Raw genomic sequence first — 24,212 nt, 5'->3', positions numbered from 1 at the left:
GCGGCATCAGAGAGAAATCCCCATTGTTCTCAATCTCATATATAATAGTCATGAGACATTAACATAGAAGATGTTATTCCTTCTCAGTCAGAAGCCATGGAATTTGTATATTAACATTCATAACCAACTTAAGACAACACAAACAGTCCATATTAGTCTTGAGGTCTCCTACCACTTGTTACATACAGCTGGGCATGTTCATTTGATCCCCAAGAAGGTTGAGACAGATGATGAATTTTTACTTCTGCCCATTTGTTATCACATTAGTATTAGAATATTATAAAACAGAGAGGAATAAAACACTATTAACTTCACAAAGATAACACGGGGATTGCTGAGAATATTGCCCACATAAGCTAAGTACAGTTTTTAAAAGTGCTTTTTTTTTTTTTTAGGTGACTCCTATTCTACACTGATAAATAAAATTACGATTCGATATCTGTTGATTCTCATGGAATGGAAAAGTATAAATGGGACACCTGGGTGACTCAGCAATTGAGCGTCTGCCTTTGGCTCAGGGTGTGATCAAGTCCTGCATTGGGCTCCTTGCATGAAGCATGCTTCTCCTCCTCTACCTGTGTCTCTGCCTCTCTTTCTGTGTCTCTCATGAATAAATAAAAATCTTAAAAAAAAAAAAAAAGAATTGTCTAAATCACATTTGGCTAGAGATTCTATGCAGAAATGTTAAATGAGTTAGGCTTACTTGGCCCAGCAAGAAGAATAATGTAACAATAATCTTAATGAAGGCCTTTCCTGGAAGATGAGCAGGAGCTGTTTTCAACTGCTATTAAGTGCAGAAAAGGAGAATACATTTGAATATTATGTGCTAAATGAGAGGTTTAAAATATGCTTTCTCAAGTAATTCTAGACAAATAAATACTTTCCAATAAACTTAATAGATGAGGACAGGATTCAGACTTCGCTGTTTGTGTATCCCTGGAACCTAGAACTAAGCCTAGAGTAAATAGAGTATGCAATGCTTAACAGAGTCCTCAATTATCTGCCACATTTTTTTTGTATAGTTCTGTCTGAAAGATTTCAGGGCATCTCAATATCCTTCCTAATGCTAAAAAAAATCCAAGAAAGGCCATGACAAGAATTTACTTTTCCTCCTCCTAAATGAAGGCTATTCATAAGAGAAGGGCAAAGAGAAAATATTATGTTCACTTAAAGGTACTGGAACCCCATATTGCCTACAAAGCTGACTCTGAACTCTACAATTTCCAGAAAGAATTCTAGAAAGAATGTTTGATAAGCATTGTAGGACTTATTTGGTCTTGCAGTTACTAATTATTAGTTGAACAGACATGAATTTTTATACTGTTAAGATAGGCGGGAAAAATATATAAAAAGGTGTGCATCCTCAAGAGCTGATATTAGCTAGGATGATGAAAAGGTAAACTTTACCGCTTACATCGACAGCAGATTGGTGATAAATAGCCAGTCTCATGACCCTAAAAAGTACCAGAACTAGAAAAATAATTCTAGATCATCTCAAGAATTCTCAAGTCTGAATTATCATTCGACCTTCTGGCATTATAGCAAAACAAAGATATTGAATATTCCCATGTCCTAGTTCCAACAGCTAAAACCATATCCTAGAATGGTGTATGCCACATTTTGAGAGCAACTGGAAATACCAATGATTATCTATGATCAAGACAAAGTCCTGGGGGGAAAAAAAAAAAGTCCTGGAGAGCATCATTTAATTAGACCTTGAAACGGTCACCCTCATAACCTTAAAGGTGCTTTAGAAATTAAACTGTGGTACAAAGGTTATTGATTATAAATACCTAAATCAAGCATAATCCCTCTTTTTAAAAAATTATGCCTTCCACCTCCACCCCATTGCCATTTCAGGAAATAAAAAATTATGTCAAAGCCAGTCAATACTTTAGAGAAGTGGTTATGAATATACGGTTGTATGTGTGCATTCAAAGCACAATTTTTGTTGTTGGTTTCATGGAAGATGGAGAACAACAGGGAAAGGAGATTAATATTAAATAGAAATTTTTAGCAAACCAATTTTCTACTAAATGATTACATTTCTGGCCACTGAATGAGAAAAGCTAGAATACCCTCCCCATTAATTATAAACAAAGTGAAATAAAATCTGAGTCATTATGGCCACCAATAATAACACCCTCAAGTTATATATTAAAAAGGACACACATATATCTTTTTCTTAGGAACACTGGAGAACATTCAGAACTTACTAGTACCTGGGTCAAGCTCTGGCAATTCATCCTGACAAAAACCTAAAGAGAAAACAATAGGAAAAAAAGGTTACAATTCATGAATTACGCAAAGGTGATTCAAAAATTCTGACTGAGAAGTCAAATTTGGATTTGAATACTACTTTTATTACATTTAGCTACTACGTATCCCTCCCTGAACCTCCATTTCATCATCATCATATAAAAAAAATGAAAAGAGTAATAGCACTTATGACAAGATAGTGATGAGGCCTGAGTAAGCATGCCAATGTTAGTTGGAATAAAAATTCACAGAAAGATTACAATTCATCAAATATCTGTCATGCTCTACTTAACGTTCTCAATTATTTCCCCCTCCCCAAAAAAATATGAACTTACGAAAAATATCAAACAAGGTATTCTACTTAAACTTTTCACAAATACTGAAAATTTTACCTACACAAATGGAAGCAATTTTCCATTAATAAGTATGCAGTCCAGGTTGGAATAAATATCTCTCAAAGCTCATTTCAGGCCCAAAAAGTCTGAGCTACATCTGTCTGACTAGTGTGTAGCTATCATACTGTGGAGAAAAATCAAGCATAGCAAATAGCAAACACACTATAGGTGTTCTATATGTAGCTGATGAAAGTTCTTTTTCCAAGGAACAACTACCTACCTTCTCCAGTTTGCTTTCTACTCATCCTCAGTTTAAATATTTACTCAGGAAAGAAAAAAATTTCCTACCCAATGACGATTGTTCCAGTGCTCCTGAATCTGAGGATGATTCATTTCTTAAGGTTTCTGGAAAAGTATTCACCCCAGCCCTTTATGAACCGAGTCAGTATTTTTTCCTGAAAGCCCTCTCCCCCTGGGAGAGTCTGGCTAATGACTTCGGAGAGAGGTCTGGCCATCGATTTGGGGGTGTCACATGGCCAGTGACCCACATTCTCTCCAACTGCCCAGTGCTGCCAGGAGAGTGTCTTCCTTCTTTGTTCTGTGCCCAGGCCTGAGGCCGCAGGCGATACAGGCCCAGCTCACAAAACAGCCTGGCCTCTCCTAGGAGGGGCCACAATAGTGCGCTTCCGTCTTTCCCTCAGAACCTGCTTTTTCCTTGGCAGCAAGGCACAGCCCAACCTCCTCTAGAGTGACTTCGTTTCTGCAGTCTTAACTGATCTCAGGGGTGTCAGCGAGGTGTAGGGGAGGTAGGGACAGAGATGCTGGGAGGGTAAGGCCAAGAGGACACCCACACCCTCTAGCATGGCCTTTGACCCAGAGGTGAGGGACCATGCCTGTCACTTGTGGGTGCCGTTTGTTATTGTTTGTGTATTTAACTAAAGTCTGAAATGCTGTGACTTTTTTGTCAATAAAGACATGAAACAAAAAAACAAAACAAAACAAAAATTTCCTCAGAAAAGATTATTTTGCCTCAGGTACCTGAGTGGCTCAGTGGTTGAGTAGTCTACCTTTGGTTCAGGTCATGATCCCAGAGTCCTGAGATGGAGTCCGGCATCGGGTTCCCTGCAGGGAGCTTGCTTCTCCCTCTGCCTATGTCTCTGCCTCTCTCTGTCTCTCATGAATAAATAAACTCTTAGGGATCCCTGGGTGGTGCAGCGGTTTGGCGCCTGCCTTTGGCCCAGGGCGCGATCCTGGAGACCCGGGATCGAATCCCACGTCGGGCTCCCGGTGCATGGAGCCTGCTTCTCCCTCTGCCTATGTCTCTGCCTCTCTCTCTCTCTCTCTCTCTCTGTGTGACTATCATAAATAAAATTTTAAAAAGAAAGAAAGAAGAAAGAAAGAAAGAAAGAAAGAAAGAAAGAAAGAAAGAAAGAAAGAAAGAAAGAAAGAAAGAAACTCTTAAAAAAAAAATTGTCTTGCCTCTTGTACCCTTGTCTCTCATGCACAGGTCAAAGCACCCTATTATAATTATCCATAACACCCTGTGCACTCATCAACAAATCATTTGTTCAATTTCTGACTCCACTATGAAACTGTTCTTTACAAGAAGGGAACAAGCCTGTCTTGTTCACAACTATATCCGAATTACCCCCCAAGACTAGCACAACAAACCGGTGCAATAAACATCAACTATCGGGATGCCTAGTGGCTCAGCGGTTGACCATCTGCCTTTGGCACAGGATGTGATACCAGGGTCCAGGAATCGAGACCCCCATCAGGCTCCCTACCAGGAGCCTGCTTCTCCCTCTGCCTATGTCTGTCTCTCTCTCTCTCTCTCCTGTCTCTCATGAATAAAAAAACAAAATTTAAAGTAAATAAACAAACATCGACTATAATATCTCAATGGTCAATTTAAAAATACTGGAGCAGGGGCTCCTGGGTAGCTCAGTCGGTTAAGAGTCCAACTCTTCATCTCAGCTAAGGTCTTAATCTCAGGGTCATGAGTTCAAGCCCCTCACTGGGTTCCATGTTGAGCATGGAGCCTACTTTTAAAAAAAGAGGAGCAAAAAAAATAAAATTAAATAAATAAATTATTTTAATTTAATTTAAAAAAAAAGAGGAGCAAAACTAGGACTGGAGGAATATGAAAGCATTCTCTTTTTCTTCATCTTTCTTTTTCTTCTTTTTTTCCTCTTTTTCCCCACCCCCTGTGAAAACATTTTCTGTCATCATATCTGGGCCACCGTAAGCTGGACCAGCCACTGGGAATCATGAGAAGAAGGATTGAAAACAGCAGGGAGATGATTCAAAAACCACAACTTTTAAAGTCTTGTGCAATCATGACTGTTTTGACCACGCCATCCACTAAATATGCCACATCCCTTCTTGCCTGTGTCTCCTCCTCCTCCTCCTTCCTCCATTTGGAAAGAATTATTCATCCTTCAGGTTTCAGCTCAAATATCAACCACCACTATGAAACATGGAAAATAGGAGAGGCCCATCCTGCATTCACCAAAGGATAAAGAACAAATTTTTTAATGATACTTATTTATTTAACTTATTTATTTGGGAGAGAGAGAGAGAGAGAGAGAGAGCTCACACACATGCATGCAGAGGGGTAGGGAGTGGTGGGGGGAGCAGAGGGAGAGGGACTAGCAGACTTCTGTGTTGAGCCCAACATGGGGCTTGATCAAAAGGACTCTGAGATCATGACCTGAGCTGAAACCAAGAATCAGACACCCAAACGACTGAGCCACCCAGGGGCCCCAGGAACAATTTCAGTAAATGCCTCCTCCATAAGATAGTGAGCTCTTCAAGATTAGGAACCATGCTCCACCATTTGTAGGGGCTGCTCCTATGCCCAGAACAGTTGCCAATACATTATGGAAAGTGCTCAAATGCAGGATGAACTAAACAGAAAACACGATCCTACTTCTACATCACAGTCACAGAATTAGAAAATCTAAGTCTAGAATGAAAACTGTGTGGAAGGTCTGAAAAAGAGAATTAGACCTGGAACAGCAGAGTTTGGAAGCTGCTAAAAGTGGCTAAGATGCATGAGAAGGCTCACCTCAAAGCAACTTCAAAGCCTTTCTACAAACAAGAAGGTGAGGAGAATGAGAAAAGCTGTAGAGAAATGCATGGCAACAAGGAAACAACTCAGCATTACACATGGTTTCAATACAAGACATCCTGCCAGAAATGAACTGAGAATAAGCATTTACTTAATATAAATGGACTTGAAAACAGGTGAAAAGCACAGGAAGACAGGGTAATATAATGGGAAAGTTAGGTCTTTCCTAAAGTCTTTCGATTTAGTCATGACTTTAGGCAGGACACTCCCAATTCAGGATCTCAGATTCTGAACCTTAAATGAAAGAACTATACTAGAAGTCTCAAGAAAGGACAAAACTGGGCAGCCCCGGTGGCGCAGCGGTTTAGCGCCGTCTGCAGCCCGGGGTGTGGTCCTGGAGACCCGAGATTGAGTCCCACATCGAACTTCCTGCATGGAGCCTGCTTCTCTCTCTGCCTGTGTCTCTGCCTCTCTCTCCTCCTGTGTTTCTCATGAATAAACAAATTAAAAATCTTTAAAAAAAAAATACAATATTAAACTAAAAGCTTTGCACAGTACTTGACAAAGTCAGAGCTCAACACATATGAACTACTACTAAGTAATCCTAGGGTCCATTCAACTCAGTGCTGAGTCCATGGTAGCAAAGAACAGTACATAGCAGAACTACTGACCCATTCATGACTTCATCCTCAAAGCCCTGGGGTGGAACTCTAGGTCACTTTAGTTACTTGCGGTGATTCTTGAACCTTCTAGTATTTTGAGCTTATAAAGTGCTTGATGTAGTAATGCCAAACATAAGCTATCCCTAGGAAAGGAGGGTCTTTATATTTTGTCCTAAAATAAATTCCTCCAATGGTCACAAGGATTATGGATGTCAGTAACTGTATCTATATTCCCTCCATCCATCCCTGAGACCACTGGCTAATAATGCTATCTCTGGTTTTACAGATCATCACTAGTGCAGGAAGCCTGAGGAGATATGTAAAACAATGTTAATCCTATCTCCTGACAACAAGTCAATGGAATGAATGGCTGGATCTGGCTACCCTAGAGTCTTGCCTAGATTCTCAACCACCATATCTAGCTAGCAAAATGATTCATAGCTAGAAGAATCCAACTCACTGCTGGAAGTAACCCCAATTATTTGTTCAATTCATTCAACACAACTGCAAAGGCTATCAAGAGTTTTTCAGTAAAAAACAGACTCCAAAGTCACATAAATACATGCACGAACATACCCGCAAAACCATCTGCCTCACAAAATATCACATATTAAACAAATTAGGAAATGTTCTGAGAAATCCAAGACCTTTGGCTACTGATTCAAATTGTTTTAAAAATGGACAGACAAGAAACACAGATTGGTTCCTAAGATGATATATATCACCAAGTCAGTGTGTTCATAAGCAATCTGATATTTAGTGCAAAGCTTATACTGACTTACCATGGTTCAATTTAAAAAAACAGATGCATAGTAAAACAGGCACCGGTCTGAGAGTTAGGTTCTTATCCCAGATTTTTGCCACTATTTTTATTCAATTAACTAACTAGGTCTATTTCCTGAAATGGGATAAAAATAATCACCTTGTTCAATTGTCATAAGATTTGGTGAATATACATAAATTACCTACTTTGTGGCAAGTGATCATCAATAAATGGCTCTAAGTCTAGGAATTTTCTTTAATAAAAAAGATGATCCAGGGCAGCCCCAGTGACTCAGCGGTTTAGCACCACCTTCAGCCTGGGGTGTGATCCTGGAGACCCAGAATCGAGTCCCATATCGGGCTCCCTGCATGATGCCTGCTTCTCCCTCTGCCTGTGTCTCTGCCTCTCTCTTTCTCTCTGTGTGCCTTTCATGAATAAATAAAATCTTAAAAAAAAAAAAAAAAAAGATCCAATTGACAAGCTTTTCTCCAACAGGCATTTGGCAAAAAGAAAAAGATTAATGACTCCTCCATCTGTGACTAACTGCAAAGATAAAAGAAAGAGTTACTGATCTTTTTCTTTAGTTTTATTTTGATAATGGAAAAATCATATATTTACCACAAGAGGATCATAAATAAACTATGAGTATCCATTTTTATCCAAATGTGAACAAATAAAAGCTATGGGTAACACCAGTAAATAAATTTAAGCTGAAACAGTAGTTATTTTAATCTATGTGTCTTTTACAACATCAAGTTAAATATTACTCTAGGAATATTTTGATTTAATTTGACTGTATGCCACTCAGTCTACTCTGAAGTCTCAGCGGCACATAGGCAAAATTAAGATGAGGCTCTTAAAAGGCAAAATTCTACAATTCTAATCAAACATCAGATCTTTACCCAAAATAGACAACATATATCCTTCATTATCTGCCTACCACTTCAACTTTTATCTCTTGCTTCTTACCCCATCCTATCCAACAGTGTACACTCCATCCACACGGTACTACACGGTAGCTCCCTAAATTCAACATGCTCTTTATCTTTAGCCTCCATTCCTTTGTACACATTGTTTTCTCCCCCTGAGCCCTCTCTTACCACTCATGTCAGGGCTCAGCTCAGGTTTCCAATCCTTTCCCTTCCTAAATACACTCAAGTCCAATAAGGCACTATAGACACAATGACTGAACCTAGGAGTTTTTCAGGGACCTCTGGGGTGGGGGGGGGGGACCTGGCTTCAAAATCAAAGAAAAAAAAAAAAAAAACAAAAATCAAAGAAACAAACAAACCAGACTTGCAAGTATTACACTAAATGTTTTAAGTAAGCAACCTGGTATTTTTTTCACTTGTCAACTGCATTCAAGTTCTACACATTGTTTTAAATGTGAGCTATGAAGTGAAGTAGGACTTCCCAGAAGGAAGTCAGGGATCTAAAAAGGGTTTTGAAATTGCTCTGGTTAGGGGGCGCCTGGATAGTTCAGATGGTTATGTGCCTACCTTCAACTCAGGTCCTGACCTCAGGGTCCAGAGATGGAGCCCCAAGTTGGGCTCCCAGCTCAGTGGGGAGTCTGCTTCTCCTTCTCCCTCTACCTCTCCTCCTGCTTGTGCTCTCTCTCTCTCAAGTGAATAAAATCTTTTTTTTTTTTTTTAGATTTTATTTATTTATTAATGAGACACACACAGAGAGAGAAAGAGGCAGACAGAAGCAGGCTCCATGCAGGGAGCCCAATGTGGGACTTGATCCCGGGACTCCAGGATCATGCCCTGGGTTGAAAGCAGATGCTCAACCGCTGAGCCAGGTGTCCCGTGAATGAAATATTTAAAAAAAAAAACAAAAATTTTAAAAGAGGGGCCCCTGGGTGGCTCAATGGTTGAGTGTCTGCCTTCAGCTCAGGTCATGATCCCAAGATCCTGGGATCGAATCCTGACTGTGCTCCCTGCAGGGAGCCTGCTTCTCCCTCTGCCTATGTCTCTGCCTCTCTCTCAGGAATTAAAAAATAAAATCTTAAAAAAAAAAAGGAAAAGAAAAAGGAAATTGCTCCAGTTAATTAGGTGTCTCTAACTCTGTACTTCCATATTCTTTTGCTTCGCACACCACACAATAGGGCCAATGACAGCAAATTTAGAGTCCACAGAAATCTTTCTCCACACTCAACAAAAAGCTAAAAATTTTTACACAGGATTTGTACTGATATATGTAACAGTCATTAACTGATCCCTTCTGAACCAACCAGCTCTGGTCATTTGTATCCATTTCCCATCTGTCTTGTCTCCTCTGATCATGATTAGGTACTCAATGAAACTTGTGTCCTTCTTTAAGTCAGATCTGGTCTCAGCCCTACTTATTTTCTAGCCCTAAAGTTGAGACATATTCCTGGATCCCAGGAAAGGCTGCTCAGTAAATGTTGAAGAACAGTTTCCCCAAAAAGCAATAGTACTAAATAAACATGCCACCACAATGAATTTCTTACCATATCAAATTCTGAGAGAACAGTTTCACTGTTCTCTACCTTTAATATCTAGAATACCAATGCCCAATAGAAATTGCTACAACAGTGAAAAATGTTCTCTATCTCTATCTTCCAATGCAGTAGCCACTACCTACATGTGACTGAGCACTTGGAAAGTGAGTAGTGTGACTAAGGAACTGAATTTTAAACTTTTAAAAATTTTAATTAAACTAGTTACATAAGGCCAATCCCTATGATGATGGACAATGTAAGACTAGGAAAAGGTCATCCCTCCTTTTAAACTTGTTATGCCACCTTTTGGATTCTGTTATAACTTTAAAAAATCTGAAATGGGCAGCCCCCATGGCACAATGGTTTAGTGTCGCCTGTAGCCTGGGGTGTGATCCTGGAGACCCTGGATCGAGTCCCACATCGGGCTCCCTGCATGGAGCCTGCTTCTCCCTCTGCCTGTGTCTCTGCCTCTCTCTCTCTCTCTCTGTGTCTCTATGAATAAATACATAAAATCTTTTAAAAAAAAATCTAAAATACAGAAATGCTCAGGCTAGTGTTATTTACTCTCCAATTTATTTTTTTTCAGAATACTCTCCAATTTACAAGTTTATAGGTTATCAGAAAAATAATTTCATGGGATCCCTGGGTGGCGCAGCGGTTTGGTGCCTGCCTTTGGCCCAGGGCGTGATCCTGGAGACCCGGGATCGAATCCCACGTCAGGCTCCCAGTGCATGGAGCCTGCTTCTCTCTCTGCCTCTCTCTCTCTCTCTCTCTGTGACTATAATAAAAAAAAAAAAAAAAGAAAAATAATTTCATCAGCCTGCAAATACACTTATTCCCTCAAATGTCATTAAGTACATGCCCATACTGCAGCAGATAACTGGAGACAGATGGACAAGATGCAAATGGAACACAGTGAAGAGAATTTTGATATCAGAATAGATTTGAGTTTTGGCACCCTAACTTACTAATTATGTTAGCTCAGGAAGTGGCCTCACCTCTCTGAGCCAATTTCCTCTCCTATAGACTGTTGTAAGTATTCAATAAGAAAATACACTTAGATCAGTGGAAAGTGCTTGGTAGCTGTGATCAGTATTAGTGAGAGAGCAGAAAGTAGCCATGGGGCTAGAGGCATATGTGGAAGGAATAAGCATCCACCAGACAAACAGGGCTATTTGAGAAACATATGCAAAGGAAGCTGGATGTAAACGGCATGCACAGAGAGCAGAAACAGAATGTTACCCAGTAATTTGATTTTACTGAAGCCCTAGGCAGGACCATATCACAAAGAATTTTAACGGCCATACATGAGGAATTTTTGGCTTTTATTCTATAGGCAACAGAGTTACTGAGTAAAGGAAATATATGTATATACCTAGAAAGTTTGTCAATCCCAGCCCAACTCTGACTACTTCAATACAGTGGTTCTAAAATTTCAACCAAAACATAAAAAATTTTAAAATAATATTTCAATCAGGAAACTAAAAACACAAGGAATTTTTAAAAATCAAAAAAAAAAAAATCTAAAAGAGCTTTGTGGGGTTAGCCAACATAAACATGATAAAGCTCCTTAAATTCTAGGAACTCTTCCCATTTTTTCAGGGTTCTTGCCCAACTGCTTCTTCTAGGCTCCTTTTGGTACAATGAATGGCTTGGATAGAGGCTAAGAAGAAATATGTGTGTTGGGGCAGGAGGGTGGGCAGTGGGGGAGGGGGGGAAGAGATAAGCAAACATTAGCTAGTCAGACCAAGGCCTGCCCTACAACCAGGTTGCAGCCTGTAAGCTAGCCCCAGACCTAAGCAGATATGGAAACACTTTTCTTAGAATTGGCTGAGCCTAAATTCACATTTGCCTCTTTCCTTTCTTTCCAGTGAGTGGGGTACCACTTGGGCCATTAGCTTTTGTTTCTCATAGGCAACTTGACAAACCATACTTCAGATATAATAGAAAATGCTTTTGAATGCAGGGACATAGCACCACAGTCCACAAAGCAAAAGCTAGCTGGCTGGCAGAGCTTCAAGTCCTATTTCCCTTTCTCCACCTATAAATGTCAAGGTCACATTTTAAAAACTACAACAAAAACAATGCCCTTTTCCAATGTCATTTTAATGTGAAATCTTAGGGGCAAAAGAAAGAGTAGGGGGAAGGAAAGCCAAGGATTCTCAATTATATAACCTACTACACCCACATATTTGCTCAGCTTAAATGTTGCTTACAAGAAGTGTCTACATTTTTATGGAAACATTAATAACTTCCATCTAATCAACATGCATCACCTTTCATACAGTTTTTCAGCTTCTAGCTTTGTAAATTACAGCCTTGAAATCAGACTAAAGGCAGAAAAGCTAGCCTAAGATCATGACATTTCAATTTTATGACATTTAAAAAAAAAATAACAGTACACACAACTTCAAGGCTGTGGCCACAGAATCAGAAGGTGGAAACAGTTTAGGAAGGCAATTCGATTTGAGATGTCAGAGGTCACTAGTGTTTCTATGGAAATATAGTACAGGCATTTCTCAGAAAACCACATGAACTGATGAGCCTCTGACATTCTTCTTTTACAATTTCTGGTTCTCTAAAGTAACGGAAGGGATTATTGATAACTCTTCATTTGGCCTAGAGGTTAAAGTAATTTCAAAATGCATACATATAAGAAAATATATAAAATAGTCTGTCAAATGCCATTTATTGAATCTTTACTATATACCAAGCAATGGTTTGGTGCTTTACATGAATTCTAACCAAAAGTAGCTAGTATTATCCCCATCTTATAGATTTAAAGAGATTATCAACTCTATAATTCTTTATGGAAAAAGCAACAAAAGTCAAAACAAAGGAACCTGTATTTAGAGCAGTAGGGCTAATAAAAACCCTGCCTTTGCACTTATGTGCTTTGCAACAGCCAGATAGAGGGGAATTTGACATTATTTCAAAGAATAAACCCTGACATTCCCAAAACAACAGGGCCTTAGAGTTCAAGAAGAAATACACACCTCAGATGGATCCACTTAGAAACTTCTCTTGAATAATCCAAAATGTCCATGTCAGAAGAAGGTAGAGTGACTTCACCAACCAGGTCAAACCCAAAGAATAAAACTTTAAATGAATGAATAAATAAAATAATTAGGCAAGAACTAGCTTCTTTTGAAAAATTTTAACTTGCTAATAGCAAGAGTAGTGAGAGTGATGGAGATATTTTGTTCATTCATTTTAAAAACTAATTGAAAAAGAATCTTACAAAGAAGTCTGTTTAAACATGGTCAGAAAGCTTTTGAGGTCATCTTAGAAAGTGCCCCATATCATCAACAGATGTTTTGATGCAAGAGTAGAAGTCAGCTCTGTTCAGGAAATTAGTAAGAAGCAGATGCGACTAAGAGATGTCTCACAAGCAGCAGAATGAACTTTTTCCTTATTCTCTTTGAAAACTCCCATATAATAAGAGAACAACATGGATGCATGAAGGCCCTTGAAGAGGTTTGTCCCTCTGGATGAATCCTGGAAATTTATCCTAAGGGCCAGAAATAAATAGTACAAAATAAAAAGCTACTTAAAAATCCAAACACACAGCAGCCCTCGTGGCTCAGCGGTTTAGCGCTCGCTGCCTTCAGTCCAGGGCATGATCCTGGAGACCCAGGATCGAGTCCCACGTCGGGCTCCCTGCATGAAGCCTACTTCTCCCTCTGCCTGTGTCTCTGCCCCTCTCTCTCTCTCTCTCTGTGTGTGTGTGACTATCATAAATAAATAAAAATTTAAAAAATAAATAAATAAAATAAAAATAAAAATAAATATTCTTACATCTTAAAATTGAATTCAACAAACACTTAACCTAGCAATTTGAATGTGCCTGTGTCTCTGCCTCTCTCTACTGTGTCTCTCATGAATAAATAAAATCTTTAAAAAAAATCCAAACACAGAATGACCAAATTATGGTACACCTATTCAATGAGGGTATTTTGCAAACATTTTAAATGTTTATCAAGACTTTATAATGGGGGGATCCCTGGGTGGCGCAGCGGTTTGGCACTTGCCTTTGGCCCAGGGCGTGACCCTGGAGACCCGAGATCGAATCCCACGTCAGGCTCCCGGTGCATGGAGCCTGCTTCTCCCTCTGCCTGTGTCTCTGCCTCTCTCTCTCTCTCTCTCTCTCTGTGACTATCATAAATTTAAAAAAAAAAAAAAAAGAAAAAATTAAAAAATTAAGACTTTATAATGGGCAAATGCCACTTTTTAAAAAAGGTGTAAAACTGTACTCTCATGATGAGCTCAGCTATTCTGACACATACATACATGACAAAGCACATTTTAGTCTATTTTATCCCAATGATCACAAAATCATTTGGCTTAATTCTCTAAAATTGACCACTTAAACTGAAGGGGAAAAAAATCTACCACACATTCTCTAAATGACTTTTTTTTTTTTTTTAAAGATCTTATTTATTCATGAGAGACACACAGAGAGAGAAGCAGAGACACAGGCAAAGGGAGAAGCAGGCTCCTCACAGGGAGCCTGATGTGGGACTTGATCCTCAAACTGGGATCATGCCCTGAGCCAAAGGCAGATGCTCAACCTCTGAGCCCAGGCGTCCATCTAAATGACTTTTAAATTACTTATTAGAAACAAAATTCTGGGCACTAATCTTTCTGACATACTAGTTAGTCATTAATGCCTAAAGCTCAGTACCATCTCTCATCTCCCAGCTTCAAAAATCCATTGTGTGGCAACAAGATAAAACATCTTTAACCTTTCACCCCTGGATCTTTCAAACCTGAAGCAAATCTAGTTAATCATATCAATGAAATAACCCCAAAAGATATTTAAAAACTAACAAAACTTGAAGTTAAGATAAAAGAGCAACAACCAACCTATGTTTGTAGCACTACATAATACAAAGGATACTTTACAAATAGGATTATAGGTGGAAAACTCTTGCTGCTTCTTAGATCTAAATATTCCGGGGATCCCTGAGTGGCTCAGCAGTTTGGCGCCTGCCTTCAGCACAGGGTGTGATCCTGGAGACCCGGGATTGAGTCCCACATCGGGCTCCCTGCATGGAGCCTGCTTCTCTCACTGAAGTTAATTAAATATAAATATAAATATAAATATAAATATAAATATAAATATAAATATAAATATAAAATATTCCTATATCCTGGGACACCTGGGTGGCTCAGCAGTTGAGCATCTGCCTTTGGCTCAGGGCATAATCCTGGAGTCCAGGGATCGAGTCCCATATCAGGCTCCCTGCATGGCGCCTGCTTCTCCCTCTGCTTGTGTCTCTGCTTTCTCTCTGTGTGTCTCTCATGAATAAATAAAATCTTTAAAAAAATAAATAAATAAAAATAGGGATCCCTGGGTGGCACAGTGGTTTAGCGCCTGCCTGCCTTTGGCCCAGGGCGCGATCCTGGAGACCCGGGATCGAATCCCACATCGGGCTCCCGGTGCATGGAGCCTGCTTCTCCCTCTGTCTGTGTCTCTGCCTCTCTCTCTCTCTCTCTGTATGACTATCATAAATAAATAAAAATTAAAAAAATAAATAAATAAAATAAAATAAAATAAAAATAAATATTCCTACATCTTAAAATTGAATTCAACAAACACTTAACCTAGCAATTTGAATGTATAGGGCACTGTGCTAGATTATTACATAAGGGATACAAAGATGGGGACGCCTGGGTGGCTCAGTGGTTGAGCATCTGCCTCTGACTCTCGGCATGATCCAGGGTCCCAGGATTGAGTCCTGCATTGGGATTCCTGCATGGAGCCTGCTTCTCCCTCATCCTATGTCTCTGCCTCTCTCATGAATAAATGAATAAAAAAATTTTAAAGGGGGGGAGGGGATACAAAGGTTTTAAGTATCTAGGCTACCCCTAGATACTTAAAACCTAAAAAAGAAAATAGATAACTGACTGGATACAGAATTTTGAAGCAATGGTCCTAATGGAGAAACTAGTAACAGTGGCCAAACAGCACTTATTTCTTTCTAGGGAGAACTGGAAAAGACTTTGATGGCAAGTGGTACTTTAATCAGGCTAGTCAGGAAGGAAAGGGAGAATGTAAACACAGACTGTCAATAACATTCAGTAAGCCATGTATATCTTTTAGATAGTTGTCCTTACCCACTCTGCTGGCAAGTATTTCCCCCAGAGGTAGTCATATGAAGATTAAATGGTCAGATGAAGATTATAAAAGGTCCTGTCTGAGACATGTTCTTCCCTAACTGAAGTCAAGAGGGCAAGAAAGGCCTATCTCACCACACACACTAACCTTTCATCCTGTGTTGGTCTCACCACACACATTTTCACCTATACTTCCCAACTGATGATCCCCCAAACGTTCAATTTCAGATAAGACTGTTCTCCTAAAATACAGACCCTACCTATCCAAATGCATATTGTCAATATCTATGAGGATACCCCATAGGCTCCATCATATTCAACATGTTGAACTGAATCTATTATTTTCTCTTCAAAACCTTTTTCTGTGTTCCACTCCTATACCAACTTCAAATAACACCAACTCTCACCCCTAAGCCAAAAATCCCTAAGGGATTCCTACTACTCTGCCACTTTATCATCCTCCTCCCCTACCTTCCCACCTCAATTAATCTAATCAATCACCACAGTATTTTCATTCTCTCTCAAATCTCCACAGGCCTAGTTCAAGCCTTTTCACCACACTAGAATCTTAATTATAACTGTTCTCCCTGCTACTTTCTTTTCTCACTTCCTAGAACTTAGAGTTTCTACTCAAAATTCCTCTTTTGGGTCCCCATTTTCAACTTTGTAGCATGATATTCACAACCTTAATTATAGGAATAAATCCAATATCTGGAAAGCTACTTATTGCAATGTTTATTTTCCTAACACATCCTGAAGCTTGGAAAAGGTAATATATAAATTCCTATTTCCAAACTCTATTTTTTTAAAAAGACTGTATTTATTTATTTGAGAGAGAAAGAGAGAGAGAGAACATGAGCAAGGGAGCGGCAGAGGCAGAGGGAGAGGTGGACTCCCTGCTGAGCAGGGAGCCTGATGAGGTACTCAGTCCCAGGACCCTAGGATCATGATCTGAGCCTAAGGCAGGCACTTAATCAACTGAGCCACCCAGGTGCCCATCTTTTTTTTTCTTCTTTTTTTTTAAGATTTTATTTATTTATTTATTTGAGCGAGAGAGAGAGAGAGAGAGAGAGAGAGAATGAAAGAGAAAAGTATGAGCAGGAGGAGGGGCAGAAGGAGAAGCAGGATCCCCACTGAGCAGGGAACCCAATGCGGGGCTCCATCCCAGGACCCCATGATCATGACCTGAGCCAAAGGCAGATGCTTAAGTGATTGAGCCACCCAGGTGACCCCAAACTCTAACTCTTTATACAGAGATTTTAAAAATGTCTATACCAACTTTGATGTTAAAACAATTTCCTAGTATTTAGACAGCATTAAAGTGATATGCAAGGGAGGCAAGACACCTGAACATCAACCCTGTTCTGATATCACTCCCTCTGTACTTTTCAGGGAGTTCTGATATCACTCCCTCTGTACTTCCCTCTGTATTTTCTCTTCAGTAAAAGGATATCTGGCCAATTTTCTTAATATTCCTATTAGTTTTAAAGTCTGTGAGTTTATAAAAGTTGACAGTTGTATGTTCTAGGGGGAACAAATCATGTCTAACTTGAGGGGTTGTCAAGAGTCTTAGATTTCTTTTTTTCAAGATTTTACTAGGGCACCTGGGTGGTTCAGTTAAGCATCTGCCTGTGGCTCAGGTCATGATCCTAGAGTCCTGGATGGAGTCCTGCGTGGGGCTCTATGATCAGTGGGGAGTCTGCTTCTCCCTCTCCCTCTGCCTCTCCCCTCCAGTAGTGCTCACTTGCTCTCTCTCAAATAAATAAAATCTTTAAACACACACACACACATTTTTATTTATTTATTCGAGGGAGAGAGAACACAAGAGTGGATAGAGGGGTTTCACTTTTAAAATATTATTTATTTATTTATTTATTTATTTATTTATTTATTTATTTATTTATTTATTTTAGAGACAGAAAGCAAGTATGGGGGCATGAGGAATGAGAGAGGGAGGAGACTACTCCCTACTAAGCAGGGACCACTCCTCCACCCCACCCCTACACACACAGGACCCAGGGATCACAACCTGAACCTAAGGCAGATGCTTAACTGACTGAGCCACCCAGGCACCCATGAATTTTGGTTATAACTTTTGCATCCACTATTAAAACAATGTCTTCTGGGCAGCCCCAGTGGCTCAGCGGTTTTGCGCCACCTTCAGCCCAGGGTGTGATCCTGGAGACCCAGGATCGAGTCCAACATCAGGCTCCCTGCCTTTTTTTCTTTTTTTAAAGATTTTATTTATTTATTCATGAGAGACACAGAGAGATAGAGAGAGAGGCAGAGACACAGGCAGAGGGAGAAGCAGGTTCCATGCAGGGAGCCTGACGTGGACTCGATCCTGGGACTCTAGGATCAGGCCCTGGGCTGAAGGCGGTGCTAAACCACTGAGCTACCCGGGCTGCCCTGAGCCTGCTTCTTCTGCCTGTGTCTCTGTCTCTCTCATGAATAAATAAATAAAATCATAAAATCATAAATAAATAAATAAATAACAATGTCTTCTAAATATTCAACTCTTGAAGGTACAAATGGCCCCTAGGATTGTCCCCTATAAGGAACTAGTGCTGAGATTCCAAGAGTGTGAGTTCTGGAATTAGACAGACCTGGATTTGAATTCCATTTCTACCACTGACTGGGCCAAGTCACATTAAATGCTCTCAGTTCTCTCATCTGCAAAAACGACAATAATAACATTACTTCCCTTATAAGACTGCTATACAGGGATCCCTGGGTGGCGCAGCAGTTTGGCGCCTGCCTTTGGCCCAGGGCGCGATCCTGGAGACCCAGGATCGAATCCCACGTCGGGCTCCCGGTGCATGGAGCCTGCTTCTCCCTCGGCCTATGTCTCTGCCTCTCTCTCTCTCTCTCTATGACTATCATAAATAAATAAAAATTGAAAAAAAAATTAAAAAAAAAAAGACTGCTATACATAATACCAAGAGAGTACACAATAAACTTCAGCTTAAGAAAAAATAAAAGGCAAACCCTTACCTACAAAATTTTCATAGAAAGACGATGGTCACAAACTACCAATTTAGCTAATTGTACACAGGAATATACAATTCAGCTAAGAAAGCAGTTTGAGACAAAAAATTTCTTTTTAACAAGGGCACAAATATTTCAATGTCCACTCAGGAGGAGAGAAATAAAATTTTTGTTACTTAAACTTTAAGTGGTAAAATTCTAAATGAGGGCAGCCCGGGTGGCTCAGCGGTTTAGCGCCGCCTTCAGCCCAGGGCCTGATCCTGGAGACCTGGGATCGAGTCCCACATCAGGCTCCCTGCATGGAGCCTGCTTCTCCTTCTGCCTGTGTCTCTGCCTCTATCTGTGTGTCTCTCATGAATAAATAAAATCTAAAAATAAAATAAAAAATAAAATTCTAAATGAGAGCACATCTGAGCTTAATAAAATTTCAAACTCTTTGGTCTGAAGTTTTCGTTAATCCATATATGCAAGCACAATGACAAATCTTACCCTGGGATAAGTTCTGGGTTAAAACCCCAGATTCAAGGCACCTGGATGGCTCAGTGATTCAGCATCTGCCTTTGGCTGAGGTCCTGATCCCAGGGTCCTGGGATCAAGTACTGCATAGGGTTCCCCACGGGGAGCCTGCTTCTTCCTCTGCCTATGTCTCTGCCTCTCTGTGTCTCTCATGAATAAATAAATTTTAAAAAAAAGAAAGAAAGAAACGGATTCAGAATGTCACAGAGCAGCAAATCATATATTTTTGTTTATGCCAAATATTAGAAAAATTTAATTAAAATATCCGTTGAACCAAATTTAGGCCACCATATACTATACCAGCCTGGTCCCTGGAATTATAGACCTATTAGGAATAGGTTTCACAAGATGATTTATCAAGAATTCATAGTAAATATTCTAAGATATTACATAACATAGAGAATAAAAGATATAGGAAAATTGTCACCAAATAAATTCTGCATATTATCTTTATTTTTTTTTGCATATTATCTTTAGATCTACATATTATCATACTGTGTTTTAAGATTTGAGAGACAGAGCAGAGCACGCTCCCACACGTGTGTGAACATAGGGAGGGACAGAAAAAGAGGAAGAGAAACTTTAGCAGACTCCTCTTTGAGCTCAAAGGGCCCAGGCAGGGCTCTCTCTTACAACCCTGAGGATCATGACCTGAGCCAAAACCAAGAGTCTGATGCTCGACTGTGCCACCCAGGGTTCCCTCATAACTGTGCTTTCTAAGAAAATTCCTCAAAATTTCTTTCCAAGTACAAAATATTTCCATGAAGAATTTTTTTTTAAGATTTTATTTGTTCATGGGAGACACAGAGAGAGAGAGAGAGAGAGAAGCAAGTTCCATGTAGGGAGTCCGATGTGGGACCTGATCTCGGGACTCCAGGATCAGGCCCTGGGCCAAAGGCAGGCGCCAAACCGCTAAGCCACCCAGGGATTCCTCCATGAAGAATTTTAAAGATCCAATTTAAAATAATTCAGTGGGGAGGGCAGCCTGGGTGACTGAGCTAAGGTTTAGCGCCTGCCTTTGGCCCAGGGCGTGATCCTGGAGACCCAGGATTGAGTCCCACGCCAGGCTCCCTGCATGGAGCCTGCTTCTCCCTCTGCCTGTGTCTCTGGCACTCTTGCGCTCTCGTGCTCTCTCTCTGTGTCTCTCATGAATAAAAACTCTTTAAAAAATAATAATAATTCAGGGGGCGCCTGGGCTGGCTCAGTAGAGCATGTAATTTTTATTATTTTTTAAAAGAGTTTATTTATTTATTCATGAGAGAGAGAGAGAGAGACAGGCAGAGGGAGAAGCAGGCTCCACACAGGGAGCCCGACGTGGAACTTGATCCCGGGTCTCCAGGATCACGCCCTGGGCCAAAGGCAGGCGCTAAACCACTAAGCTACCAGGGCTGCCTCCCACCTCTTTTTTTTTTTTAATTCATGAAAGATACACAGAGAGAGGCAGAGACACAGGCATAGGGAGAAGTAGGTACCCCTGCAGGGAGCCCGATGTGGGACTTGATCCCATGACCCCGGGATCACACCCTGAGCCAAAGGCAGATGCTCAATCACTGAAACACCCAGGTGTCCCCCAATTTCTTTTTAAGGTTTATTTATCATCAGGCTCCCTGCTCAGCAGGGTGTCTGCTTCTCCCTCTCTCTCTGCCCCTCACCCAGTGTGTGCTCTCTCCTTTTCAAATAAATACATTTTTTTAAGATTTATTTATTTATTCATGAGAGACAGAGAGAGGGAGGTAGAGACATAGGCAGAGGGAGAAGCAGGCTCCATACAGGGAGCCCAACACGGGACTTGATCCTGGGTCTCCAGGATCACGCCCTGGGCTGAAGGCAGGTGCCAAACCACTGAGCCATACAGGCATCCCAAATACAATCTTTTAAAAACAAACTGCTGGCAGTATCTTTTTTTCAAGGTTACTTTTCCAACATTATCTAATTAGTAGTCAAAGGAAGTTTATGATTTTTTAAAATTTTTTTAAATTTTTTAAAATTTTTTTAATTTTTTTTTTTTTTTATGATAGTCACAGAGAGAGAGAGAGAGGCAGAGACACAGGCAGAGGGAGAAGCAGGCTCCATGCACCGGGAGCCCGACGTGGGATTCGAACCCGGGACTCCAGGATAGCGCCCTGGGCCAAAGGCAGGCGCTAAACTGCTGCGCCACCCAGGGATCCCCGAAGCTTATGATGTTTTGAGATTTACTTCCATAAATACTTTATGTAGGGGTACAAATACCTACAAAGTTACTGTATATTGTACACCCAACTTCTATAATCCCATAAGAACCAAGAAATACAATGTTTGGAGGAAGACTTGAGTTCCTTAGGATGAAATCCTGTCTCCTAGCAGTTAAAATAACAAATTAAAAAAATCAGAAAAATCCATCTAAGATCTTCTGAATTCTCCTTGAGGATACAGAAGAAAAAGAGGAAGGATGAGAAAACAGGAAAGAAAAGTAAAGGGGAGGAGGAGGGTGACTAGATAAATAAGGTCTGTGGGACTATGGGTTCAACTTCAAACAAATTTCCTCTCCACAGTTTACTCATTTAGAAAATGAGCACACCATCACCTATTCAGTGTTTCCCAAAGTGAGGAGATCACTAGAAGATTTTAAGTGGTACAAACAGAAAACATTTTAAAACATTCCAAAGTTGTTTGTCACCTTTTCAATTCTTTTAATACTTCTAATTACATCAGAAAAAAAAAAACCTCAGTTTAGTACTAGTTTGTCCATTGTCTCTCCCATTCTTGCTAATCTCCCTTTTCCAACAAAGGTCTGATTAGAGAGACTTGGGCAAACATCTTAGCTAAAATTTAACATAGTATTACTTTTTACTGTTACCTACTATTTCTGGCAAATAATTTTCCATTTAGATTAATAAACTTCCTTTTAAAATACATTTTGGGTTGCAAAGTATTTAACTATATAATATTTAAAATACTAAATAAATATAGTAGGAAATAACAAAAATGATGATACAAGAAAAACTAAAGTTTGGAAAATATCGGTTTGGTGGAATAGTGGTATAAGCAGTGGTAAATTATTCCCAACTCAGTTAACTCATCTGTAATATGGGATTATCACTACCTATCAACAAAAAGTTGTGGAAAGGAGGGCACTGGGTTGCTCAATGGTTTGACATCTGACTTTGGCTCAGGTCGTAATCCCAGGGTCCTGGGATTGATACTCGCATCAGGCTCCCCATGGAGAGCCTGCTTCTCCCTCTGCATCTCTCTTTTTTTTTAAGATTTTATTTATTTATTCATGAGACAGAGAGAGAGAGAGAGAGAGAGAGAGAAAGGTCAGAGTAGTTATAGTCACTAGTCAAGTTACCAAATGGCCAGCCAAATCTCCAAAAAGCCAAATCTCTAAATTTACCAAAAACTTGTTTTAACTATTTATACGGTTTATAACAATGCATATTAATAGGACAGTTTAATTAGCTTTTAAGTATGTCTGCCAAATTAAGATTGACAGGATAGCAGCATTTTCAATAACGTTCAATTTGTCTCTAACCCAGCTGTCTGCTGCTGTGGCTGCAAAGAACCAGGGCAGAGAGGTCTCCTGCTGGTGGAAAAATAGAGCCTTGTCTGGGCTGCAGGTGATGGGGGAAAGAAGGTAAAGGAAAAGGGGAGAATAAGGAAAAAATGGTAAGAGCAACTAAGGAGAGGGAGAGTGACAACAAATTGAGTTCAAAAATGAGGTTCAGCAAATTGCTTTTTATTAAATTACATATTGGGCAAATTGGGCATTGGCAAACTAGTTTCAATGACTTGGATTTTGGTGAACTAGCTTGCCTACCCATGAAGTAGATGGTCTTAACCTTACTTATAGATAAGGAAATTGAGAAATGTTAAAGAACTTTCCTAAAGTAGGGACCCCTGGATGGCTCAGTCAGTTAAGCAAGCATCTATCTGCCTTTGGCTCAGGTCGTGATCCTAGAGTCCTGAGGTTGAGTCCCTAAATGGGGTCCCTGCTGAGAGCGGGGAGTCTGCTTATCTCTCTCTCTCTCTCTCTCTCTCTCTCTCTCTCTCTCGGTCCCTCCCCCAACTGCTTGGGGGCACTCTCTCATCAATCAATCAATCAATCAATCAAATCTTTAAAAAAATAATAATAAAACACCTTTAGCCAAATGTTGGAGACAATTTTTCAGGGGTCTCTTGCTTTTCGCTTTAAAAAAATAATAGGGATCCCTGGGTGGCGCAGCGGTTTGGCGCCTGCCTTTGGCCCAGGGCGTGATCCCGGAGACCCGGGATCGAATCTCACATCGGGCTCCCGGTGCATGGAGCCTGCTTCTCCCTCTGCCTGTGTCTCTGCCTCCCTCTCTCTCTCTCTGTAACTATCATAAATTAATAAAAAATAAAATAAATAAATAAATAAATAATAATAAAACACCTTTAGCCAAATGTTGGAGACAATTTTTCAGGGGTCTCTTGCTTTTCGCTGCATGTCTTGCATGCAGAGGCACTGACTATCTTTGTTCCAGGACATCTTGTTGTATAGGAAACAGCCTTGAAACACAGAGAGAGAGAGATCTTCCCTCCAGAGTAGGGAAGGCGTGTTCAGTGCCCATTATAAAAAATTCAGATTCTCTGAGCTTGGGGCTCCACTCCTGAAAAATACCCCAATCTGTGTGCGCAGGTGCTATCTGGTCTTCACTGTGTCACCCTATAGGAACTGGTGCTGGGAGAATCAGCTCAAGAAAATGTAGGTACTCCGGCTGCTATGAGTAATAAAGTCCTTTGTCTCTGACCCAGCAGGCTTGTGTCTTCTGCCAGCATCCATGAAATTGGCTGGCTAACTTGTTAGCTTACAAGTAGGGTGACATCTCAGTCAATTTCACAGTTCTTGATACCAAAAAAGGCAAAATGGATGCTCATATGTTTGGAAGAAATTCTACAAGAAAAGGATACTGTCAAAAGACACCAAAAATCATCTAGTCCATTACAGAAAGGAAGAAAGGAAAACAAGGTGGTTTAGAACACATGCTTTGGATACAGCAAGATGTGGTTCAAATCCCAGCCTCACCAAGCACCG

At 40.2% G+C, this 24,212-nt stretch overlaps 1 protein-coding gene and 1 long non-coding RNA gene across 2 annotated transcripts in view; one reads left to right on the top strand and one right to left on the bottom strand.

The window, feature by feature from the left end:
• LOC102152471 overlaps window positions 1–813 on the top strand; it is a 71,543-nt gene extending 70,730 nt beyond the window's left edge. The window contains exon 3 of the long non-coding RNA XR_005365002.1: window positions 396–813. This is a non-coding gene — a long non-coding RNA (uncharacterized LOC102152471). The remainder of the gene's footprint in view (window positions 1–395) is intronic.
• NR6A1 (nuclear receptor subfamily 6 group A member 1) overlaps window positions 1–24,212 on the bottom strand; it is a 221,878-nt gene that overhangs the window by 180,244 nt on the left and 17,422 nt on the right. Inside the window, exon 2 of the mRNA XM_038549389.1 lies at window positions 2,223–2,258. Within this exon, the coding sequence (XP_038405317.1) occupies window positions 2,223–2,258 (36 nt within the window). The remainder of the gene's footprint in view (window positions 1–2,222; window positions 2,259–24,212) is intronic.

The sequence above is a fragment of the Canis lupus genome, chromosome 9 (genome assembly GCF_011100685.1).
Source record: "Canis lupus familiaris isolate Mischka breed German Shepherd chromosome 9, alternate assembly UU_Cfam_GSD_1.0, whole genome shotgun sequence".
Classification (NCBI taxonomy): Eukaryota; Metazoa; Chordata; class Mammalia; order Carnivora; family Canidae; genus Canis; species Canis lupus.
The sequence above is the reverse complement of the archived record's forward strand: the minus strand, read 5'-3'. Positions and strand labels throughout refer to the sequence as shown.